Genomic DNA, 10,772 nt, shown 5'->3' with positions numbered 1-10,772 from the left:
AGAGACTCTATGTGTGAGAGAGAGACTGTATTTTAATAATTAAATATTAGTCGCCATTACTGTTATTATGGACTATATATAGCAATATTATATGTATATAAACAGTGATACAGTTTGCGTTAGACTCCTGTATATTATATATGTATTACTAATATATATATATACAGTATATATATGTGTATGAGTTTTGTTGAGTTAAATGGCATTCATTTGTATGTTTTGTTTCCAATGATTTAACCGTTTGATTGTCTTAACTGGTGTTTAACGCAACCAATTGTTTATCAATTGATTTATCCATTGATTTCATACAACAATTGACAATCAGTTTTGTGTTGTTGTTGTTGTCATTTAAAAAACATTTTTCATTTGATTTGATTTACACTCAAATCCATAGATAAAACTGCAATCAATGAAACAAACAAAAAAATTATACATAAATTAATCCAAACATTTAATTACTATATGTTTATCATAATATTGTAAATGTTTTCCTAAACCAGTGTTTTGTATTTGTATTGACTTTTAATTAATACAATAGACTGTCAATTGTTTGAAGTAAATCACAAGTGAGTTATATATAATTATTAATTAATTATATTTATGTAAAATACAATTTAAAATTTTTTAAATCTGTAATAATTTTGTAATTTAAAAATAATAATTTTTTTGTTTGTTATTAATTTAGTTGTTGTTGTGTTTGTAAAATTATTATTTATTTATTTAATATTTTTATTATTTGCAAATTTATCTGTAAAAAATAATCAGTATCCATTTTTATGTTATTATTATTTGTTATAATTACTAAATTTAGTTTTAATAATAATAATAATTAGTAATTATATGATTACCTATTTTTTGTCAATGTGTTTGTGTATGTGTTACTGTTATACATATGATATATAATATATTTTTTATGATATCATATTATAAATGTTTTGTCACTTATGTTAATAATATTAATATATTTTCTGTCATTTAATCACAGTTTGTGTTATTATTAATAATAATAATATTTTGTTTGAAAATCACACCAATAAATATGTGTGAGAAAAATGTTTGTGCGATAAATCATTTGTTAATCGTTGTATTTTTGTTGTTATAATTATATATATATTTAATGCCATATTTATCACGTTATCATTATTTTAATAATTATTATATACTAATAATATGATAATTATAATTAATATCTTTTATATATCATATTTGAAGACAAAATTGAAGAGTGAAATAGTAAATGAATTGAAGTTAATTAATAGCAAACAAAACACTAACTGACAAATTGATTGAAAGACACAAATCCATTAAATAATAATTAATATATATTATTAAAAAAAAAATCAAAAAATTATTTGACAATCAATCATATGATTGGTTAGTTTGTTGTTATCGGACCGTATGATCTCAATAATTTGGTGATTGAATGGCCGAATCGGGTGACCACTGATTTTCATACGCCATGTATTCCGTTAGCGGAGAGCCTGACCTTTACAACTTCGAGTCAGATGAGAACTACAAGAAATGGCGCAAATTATTGCTTATATCACTGGATCAGATCCAAAGCCGGACACATCCCACGTCGGGTCTGAAGGCTAAACAGGACGCTCTACTCTACGCCGAGTCATTGATACTGAAATTATTGTCCCAATTGATTCACAGTCATCGTAACAATATTACCGATATCGAGGAACGAGTTCGCCGGCTCTTTCCACCGCCACTGGACAAGTGGGCCACAAATAAGGCCAACGAAGTAATGCAACAAATGAAGTCATATAAGAAACAGAAGAGCTTAACGGCAGACCAGTTGCCACTGCGGATGCCTTTCGAAAAGTTACACCAATTATTGCAACGGGAAGTGATTGGCCACAAGATTGACATTCAGTGCACTATTTATATAGTGGCCATTCTTGAGTTTATTGCTACCGATATCTTTCAATTGGCCGGTCATTACGTTAAAAATATACGACACGAAGAGATTACGTGTCAGGATATTAAGGTATAGTAACACTACTATGATATTCATCTGATTTAAAACTTATTGATTGATATTAGCACTTAAATAACATTTAGTTTTATATATATATATATATATATATTAGTTATGTATTATTATTGTCAAAAACATTTAGTTAAGAATCTATTTATATTAATGTAGATAAAGTATTATTTAGTCGAGAATAGATTTAAATTAAATTATATATACGAAAATTTCAAATGAATTAAATTATATTCAAAAGTGGTTTTTTATTATTATATTGTATTATCAATTGTAGAATTTATTATATATTTTTTCAGTCTATTTTGCATTTATCAATCTTTAATTAAATCAAGATATAAGTGAATTATTTTTTTGTATATTTATATTAAATGTCATATTAGTTTATATATTAATGTGGGAGCACTTAGCAAAGTACTATAAAATACAGTAGATATTATATATATATATATATATATATATATATATCTGATATATATTGATTTTTCCTATATATTAATATTTTATATGATTATTAAATTTTATTAAAAAAATGTATCCTGTATTAAATTTTTTTCTTATTCAAACAATTATTTAAAAAAAAGAAAATTTTTAATTTTGATTTATTTATTTTAGTAGACATCAATATTGATTTATATTTTTACCAGTAATTAAAAAATATTTATAAATTTGTTCAAAAATTAACCTAGTAAATAAGACACTTAATAGTAATTGAAAATAATAAAAATTTATTACCGGGTATTTTGTTTATAATATAAGATAATTGTTGACAAAATTAATTAATTATTTGATTATTACATGAGTGGTTGATTTGTTTGATAATTTATGTGTATATTTGGCTAACTTTAATTATTTGTAATTTCTTAAATTAATTTTTTTGTTGAACGGTTAGGTTGCTATGTGTGCCGATAAAGTACTGATGGATATGTTTTATCCGGACGACGACGTGTCGCTTAACAGCAACATCAATGAAGACCTGAGCGAACAGAAGCGCCGAACCAGTGTTACCTACGATGAAGTGGTCAAAGATCTCATTCATGAAGAGAAGCAATTTCAGAGAGACTTGAATTTAATAATGAAAGTATTTCGCGACCCTTTCCGCAAAATATTGCCGCCAAAAGAATTGGAGAAACTGTTCTACAATATCGATGACATCTATGACTTCAGTGTCAACTTTTTAGGCTCCATTGAGGACGCACTCGAAGTGGCTGAAGATAGTTGTCCGCCAAGTATTGGCAGCTGTTTTGAGGAGTTGGCCGAATGCGCCGAGTTTGACGTTTACGAACGATACGCACACGATGTCATCCAATCCAGTCCACAGTTTCAAACTAATCCAGTTGCCAATAATGGTGCTACCGGTGCCACAACACGAAACGATAAATTGCAGACTTTATTAGCCGATCCAAACATTGTCCAGACGCTGGCCACTACAGGTCACGGCATGATTTTGGCGCTTAAATATGTTCTTCCGAAACTACTTATTGGACCAGTTTATCACTGTTTTTCATACTTTAAATACATCGATCTCTTTAAAGACTTGACCACTAGTGATGAAGACAAGGAGTCCTTCGAACAGGCGGAGGGTCTGATGGGTCCTCTAAAAGTAGACTTAGAGCGCATTGTCTGCAAACGAAATGCCAAACCAGGTGAAGGCTTTTTGCGTCTATACGGTCGAACTAATAGAGCGGCAGCGCTGACCAAAATGTCGGAATTACAGCGCTCTATAGATGGCTGGGAAGGAAAAGACATCGGGCAGTTCTGCAACGAGTTTGTGATTGACGGACCGTTAGGCAAATTGTCTGGTATGACGTCCCGATCTCCTCGTATTACCGAACGTCATGTCTTTTTATTTGACGGTCTAATGGTGTTATGTAAACCCAACAATAAGAGGTCGTCGATGACAGCCGTAACGGGGAATCCACAGTGCGATTGGCGGCTAAAAGAGAAATACTTAATTAGAAACATTGAAATTATTGACAGAGAAGAGTATAATAACGACAGTGAGATTAATGGAACTAATTTATATAATAACAATGGAAGCGGTGGCGGCGGAACCGGTACTCATAATATACCGAAATATGCTTTTGAGATAGCACCCAGGTTGATTTTGGAAAACATTTCATATTTATTTTATTTATTTAATTAATATTTATTTTTTATAATTTACTCAGAAATCAACAAAGAATTATATTATTCGCAAAAACCGCCGAAGAGAAGGCACTCTGGATGTCAAACCTTATATTATTGAACACCCGGTCAATGCTCGAGAGGACATTGGACTCAATGCTTATCGATGAGGCAAAGAAACATCCGCTACGTCTGCCCTCACCTGATGTCTACCGGTTCGCTGTGGAGGACTCGGACACTAATATTTTATTTGAAGAAAATAAATCAAATTCTGGTGTTCCTCTTATCAAAGGTGCAACACTATTAAAACTAGTAGAAAGACTTACGTATCACATGTACGCCGACCCGATGTTTGTCCGCACATTTCTCACTACATATCGCTCTTTCTGTACGCCTCAGACATTGTTAGACCTACTGATTGAGCGCTTTGAGATACCAGAGCCAGAGTTTATTTTAACACAGATTAATAACACTGCACAACAACAACAACAACAAAACAATACTATCGCCACAACAACTACAAACACTAACGAAATTGTTAATAATATTAACAATAATAATGACACACAATTAACTACAAATAATAGTACTCATTGTTTCAACAATGATAGCTCCCATTCCCAGCACATCTATGAGAACTCCGAGATTCGTAATCAGCACCGGGAGATACTGAAACGTTTCCGAAAAGAGTACTCACAACCGGTCCAATTTCGAGTGCTTAATGTTTTAAGACATTGGATTGATAACCATCATTATGATTTCGAAAGAGATCCCAATTTGTTGGAAACATTGAAAAAGTTTTTGGACGAAAAAGTGAGATTCAAGAAAAATATGAGGAAATGGTGTGAAAATATTAAAAAAGTATTGGAGCGCAAGTCAGAGCTCACAAATGAGCCGCAGATTCCAGAATACAGTTTTGAAAAGACTCCGCCAAATGTCGAGTGGTGGCTGACCCGAGACCCGCAAAAGTTTGATTTGCTTACTGTATGTCTTTTTAAAAAATTATAATTAATGTAACAAATGAATGATAATAATACTAATAAAATAAATAATTTTCATTCATTTATAGCTTCACCCAATAGAGTTGGCCCGACAGCTGACTTTACTTGAGTTTGATCTCTACAAAGCAGTCAAACCCTCCGAATTAGTTGGAACTGAGGGCCAGTCAGTGGTGTGGACTAAAAAAGATAAGCAAAAGACATCACCAAATTTGCTCAAAATGATTCACCACACATCCAATGTATGCATTTACTGTTCAACACTTATTAAATTATATTTTATTTCTTTAAATTTTATTATTGTAATTATAGTTTACATTTTGGTTGGAAAAGTGTATTGTAGAAGCGGTCAACTTTGAAGAAAGAGTAGCCATACTGTCCCGTATTATTGAGATAATGATAGTCCTACAGGAGTTGAATAACTTTAACGGTGTTTTCGAAGTGATCAGTGCTATGGGAAGCGCTTGTGTTCATCGATTGGAGCACACCATGAGTTACATCGACAAGAACTCTAAACTAAAGAGAGCTTTGGATGACGCACAGGAACTGACTGTTGAACACTTCAAAAAGTATGTCATTTTTAATCATTACTACTTATTTGATAAAACTGTTTATTATTTAATTTTTTATTACTGTACTTATCATTTAAAAAATATTATTTAAAATTAATTTAAACTTTTTAATTAAATACATTACTAGTTAATAAATTATAATTAACTTTAATAACTATTATATTATGTGTTGTTTTATAGATATCACGAGAAATTGCGGTCAATAAACCCTCCGTGTGTACCATTCTTTGGCATGTATTTGACAAATATATTGCACATCGAAGAAGGAAATCCAAACTTTCTGGTGACACCACAGCCATCGCTCAATCACTACGACTCTCAGTCAACTCTTACATCAATATCATCGACAGTTAGCGCTCAGACAACAAACACGTCTCTAATGTCGTTAAGTTCGAGCAACAGTACTAACTCGACCTCCACTTTACCGTCAAATGCCAATCTAGTTGGCAGCGGATCCATCAGCAGTGGTGTTAGCAGTTGTTCACCCACTGGATCGGTGGCCAACACACCTAACTCTCCGAATCCAAACAATATGTTAATAAATTTTAGTAAACGTAGGAAAGTGGCCGAAATAACCGGTGAAATACAACAGTACCAAAATCAACCGTATTGTTTAACAATTGTTTCCGAAATAAGGGTATAAAATAATTTTATAATTGTTTAATTAAAATATAGTAACTATATAGTGGTTATATCTTTGCCAATGACAGCAATTTTTAGAGTCATTGGATCCATTTGATGAACAGGACGAAAAAGAGCTTATCGATTATCTCTATAACAAATCACTTGAGATTGAACCCCGACATACCCGACAAATCAACAAATATGTGAGTATTATGTGTAAGAAATTATAGTATTTATTAAAACAAATGTTTGTGTTGTGTTTGACAGCCCCGGCAATGGCCTGAGCTATCACTTAAGTCACCGGGTATTAAACCTCGGGGTAATCGTAATCATCACTTACCAGCTCTTCAATCATTGGACTCATTACTTAATTCACTGTCGAGTTCACAAAATGAAGAGTCAATTGCTGATGAAAGTCAAACCCACAGTCCATCAACACCGCAAACACCGCCCTATTCGGCAAATAGTTGCGGTGCCGGTAGTGATCATTCCGTATTTGCGCCCGTATTTATTGGCGGTGGTTCCACATATGGCGGTCCATCACCAACAACGCCAATTCATTCCACGCCTCCTACTCCCGGTCCGTGGTCTTCAATTCCATCATTACCACCAAATCCTTCAACACCTCCACCATTGCCTCCGCGCACTAATCGCAGCCAAAGAACTAACTCCATGTCTTACTCGTCCGACTTATCCTCACCTCGAAGTCGTTTTGCGCCAACAATAGTGCCAATGGGCAACACATTTGAGGATTCAGTACCGCCGCCACTTCCGCCCCGTTGCTCTACTTTCTCGTCGACGCTTCCGCGCAATTACAACAGTCATTCCACCATTTCGACGGTCAATCACAACATACAGCGTTTTAACTCAGAAATTACACGACGCAACTCAGCTATGGATTTGCCACCAATAGAACCGCCATCACTATTGCGAAGGTTTTCGCAAAGTGGCCAACACGGACCTCCCGGACCCGTACCTATATCACCTCCACCTCCTCCACCAAATGCCGCAAGCGTTTTTTCTGTACCTATCGGGCCCTGTCCTCAATTACCGCCAAAAACATACCGCCAGACACTCAATAACATCGCCCGATAGTTGAGACATATATACACTACATTTGAATAGTTTTATTATACATTATAAACAAAGCTATTCGTTAAATGTTTTATTATTATATATTATTTATAACTAATTTATGTGCAAATGATTTAATATTATTATAATGTTATAAAATTTATAAATTTACTATTATTTTGTTTTTTTTAAAGAAATAATGTTTTCTATAGAAATATTTCAAGTTTTGAATTCAAATCAGTGTAGATTTGTATATGATTTGATCAAACATTAATGCCTTAACAATAATATAATTATTGTTTATAATTATTTTTATAATCAATATTGATTTTTATAAAAAAATATATATATATAATGTTTAAGGCATTTGTGACTTTCATTTGATTTAAGAAATAATTTATGAAATTATTATTATTATAAATATATTTTTAAAAAGTTTTGTGGATCATTGAAATAATATGTTATTATATTATAGTGTTTTGTATGATTAATATATTATTTATGAAAATACAGTATATGTAAAAATTTATGAATTATTATATGACTGAATTTTAATGATTAATATATCTCTTGTTTTTTTCTGAAAATATTGATATAAAACAAAAAAATGTTTTTGTGATGAATATATAATTTAATTAAAAAAATGTTTTCTTTTTATTGATTTTCTTAAAATATTTTCTCTAAAAATCTATGTTCGGCTTCAATAACAAAATGATAAAAAATATATTTGCTTTTATAAATGATTTAATTTTCTAAATATAAATTATTATAAAATTATTGATACTTTAAATTATAAATATATATATGTATAATATATTAGAAAGATTTATATACAAAAAAAGTTATAAAAATGAAATTATGAGATATAAATTAATTTTAATGATAGAAACGCTTTAATGATAAAAATATTTTACAGACAAAAAAAAGTTGTAAATTTTACTGAAGAAACAATAAAAACAATGTGTTGTCAAGTTTTATGGTTTTTTTCAATCATTTATTTCAAGACTTGAATTTCAACAAAAAATAAATAAATAAATGAAATACTAGTCAATCGTATTCATCCTAAGACCCCATTTGCCATCGAAGAGCTGTTTGTTGTTTGCGATTCAGAGGTTCCTCTTTGTCTAAATGCTGTCTGTTTTGTCTGAGACGAAGTTCCCGTGCGGTTAGAGATTGGGTTTGTTTGGCCAGTCGTTGTTCAGTTGCGTCCAACACTTTCTTTTTATCCACCGGTTGATAGTCTTGAGAACTGTTTGTTTTTTGACGACATTCCTCCTCAGTCTTAATCGGCGGTTGATTATTGTTTTGTTCGTTCAACGGTTGACTCGTATTTTCTTTATTATTATTCTGTGTTTTATAGACATTAAATGTATGTTTATTAGTGTTTGTATTGTATTTGTTTGGAGTGTTGGGACTGTTGGGACTGTCCGTCACTTCAATATCACTAACACAACAACATAGAGTACCCATTAATCAAAAAATGATTTTAAATACCAGATTATCTACAGATTATACATTTTTCTATAACATTAATCAATTTTATATAAATTTTTATATTGAATTCATATTGAAATTGTAAATTTCATATTTAATTCACGCGCTATTAATTTATAATTTATACATTTATATATTTTTATTGCAATATTAATACATGTATTATATGATAATAACTGTTACTGTGAATCACAGAATTTCTGATATATTTATAGTATGATATGTATTAATATTATGTAATACATTGTAAATGATTTGTAAATAAAATATCATCTCATAATACATGTGTTATAAAAAATATTTACTTTAAAGATATTTTAAGACAAATTTATATTTCACTGTTTATTAAATTTAAAGAACTTTTTGCTATCTATGATAAAATAAATTAAATATCATATTATATCTTCAATTGTGTGTGTGTTAACTAATCAACATTTAATGTAATGCAAATATAACATATCATATAACATTATAAAACATATGTGTATTTTAACGTTGATTATCATTAAAAAATTTATAGTCATATATAAATCCCTAAATTTTTTTAGCCATTTATATCACACAGTTGTGTGAAAACACATTATCACATGAGATATTATACGGTATAAGCACTGTATGATTATGTTATGCATCACATATAAAAAAAATTTAATTTATAAATAATTTTTTAAAAAATATCTATATATTAAAATTGTTAAATAGCAAACAAATATTTTATTATTTTAATTAAACCTTCAAATAATAAGTTAATTCATAATAATGACTGCCAAACAATTTAAAACTGTGTCTCATGTGGTGTTTGATATGGACGGACTGTTATTGGGTAATACATTAGTTAATAAAGTTATTAATATATTAATATTAATTAATTTCAATTGAAAAAATTATAACTTTTAATTATATGAATGTAATGTTGAAATTATTATTTAAAAAAAAAATATCTACATTTCATTTAAGACACTGAAACTCGATATGAGATTGCAATACGAAATGTTTTGGCCCGTTATGACAAACCCTATCTAAATGAGCTAAAAGGTATACTACCCATCACTTTGTATTAATTAAAAAAAAATTATATAAATATTATTATACAGTATGTGTCCATTATTTTTTCAGTGCGATTGCTGGGAGTGACCGACGAAGCGGAGGCAGACATCGTGTGCACAGAACTAGAGCTACCGATTACTCCCAATGAATATATGGATCAACTGAAAGAAGAATTCAAGACTATCTTCGATAACGTACCACTAATGCCCGGAGCTGAGAGACTAGTACTTCACTTACACAAACATAACATTCCCATAGCAATTGCCACTAATACTAAAAGAGACCGATTTGATAGAAAAACTCGACATTTGCAACACATATTCAAATTGTTTCATCACATTGTCATCTGTTCCGATGACCCGGAGATCACTCGTGGAAAGCCTGACCCACAGCCCTACGAGGTATGCGCCAACAGATTTACCGCTAAACCGCAATCCATGCAAAACGTTTTGGTGTTCGAGGACTCACCGACCGGAGTAACATCGGGTTTGGCGGCCGGTTGTCAAGTGGTTTGGGTGCCGGCAGTCGATATCGACAAAAATCTGGTCAAACCTACTCTAACATTGAACTCATTAGAAGAGTTTGAGCCACAGTTGTTTGGTTTACCAAACTTTTAATTAAACATTAAAAAAATTATATGAAATTTTTTGATAATGTATTTTTGATTATAAATAAAAACTATTTACAATAAGTATCAATTTATTTAAACCTATATATTTTATGTAATAATTTACATAATCCAGTAAATAGCATATAATTTCTAAAATCAATAAAGAAAATAATACTTATAATATAAAAACAAATTTATTTTGTTATATTTCAATAAATTAAAAATAATTA

At 30.4% G+C, this 10,772-nt stretch overlaps 2 protein-coding genes across 2 annotated transcripts; both read left to right on the top strand.

The window, feature by feature from the left end:
- Nucleotides 1-1,330: 1,330 nt before the first annotated feature.
- Nucleotides 1,331-7,514, top strand: LOC128962213 (son of sevenless homolog 2-like). The gene is made up of 8 exons (XM_054308568.1): nucleotides 1,331-1,996; nucleotides 2,889-4,096; nucleotides 4,168-5,107; nucleotides 5,193-5,363; nucleotides 5,434-5,690; nucleotides 5,874-6,330; nucleotides 6,404-6,520; nucleotides 6,585-7,514. The coding sequence occupies exons 1-8, from the start codon at nucleotides 1,460-1,462 to the stop codon at nucleotides 7,410-7,412; spliced, it is 4,515 nt and encodes a 1,504-aa protein (XP_054164543.1). The 5' UTR covers nucleotides 1,331-1,459; the 3' UTR covers nucleotides 7,413-7,514.
- A 1,943-nt stretch (nucleotides 7,515-9,457) lies between these two features.
- On the top strand, nucleotides 9,458-10,549 carry LOC128962338 (pseudouridine-5'-phosphatase-like). The gene is made up of 3 exons (XM_054308713.1): nucleotides 9,458-9,708; nucleotides 9,843-9,920; nucleotides 10,002-10,549. The coding sequence occupies exons 1-3, from the start codon at nucleotides 9,645-9,647 to the stop codon at nucleotides 10,547-10,549; spliced, it is 690 nt and encodes a 229-aa protein (XP_054164688.1). The 5' UTR covers nucleotides 9,458-9,644.
- The last annotated feature ends 223 nt before the right edge of the window (nucleotides 10,550-10,772 follow it).

This window comes from Oppia nitens, unplaced genomic scaffold (assembly GCF_028296485.1).
Source record: "Oppia nitens isolate AA-2021 unplaced genomic scaffold, nextdenovo-longstitch-racon4-pilon3 scaffold6_pilon_pilon_pilon, whole genome shotgun sequence".
Taxonomy (NCBI): Eukaryota; Metazoa; Arthropoda; class Arachnida; order Sarcoptiformes; family Oppiidae; genus Oppia; species Oppia nitens.
Note: the sequence above shows the minus strand (reverse complement) of the source record. Positions and strands in the feature narration are given on the sequence as shown.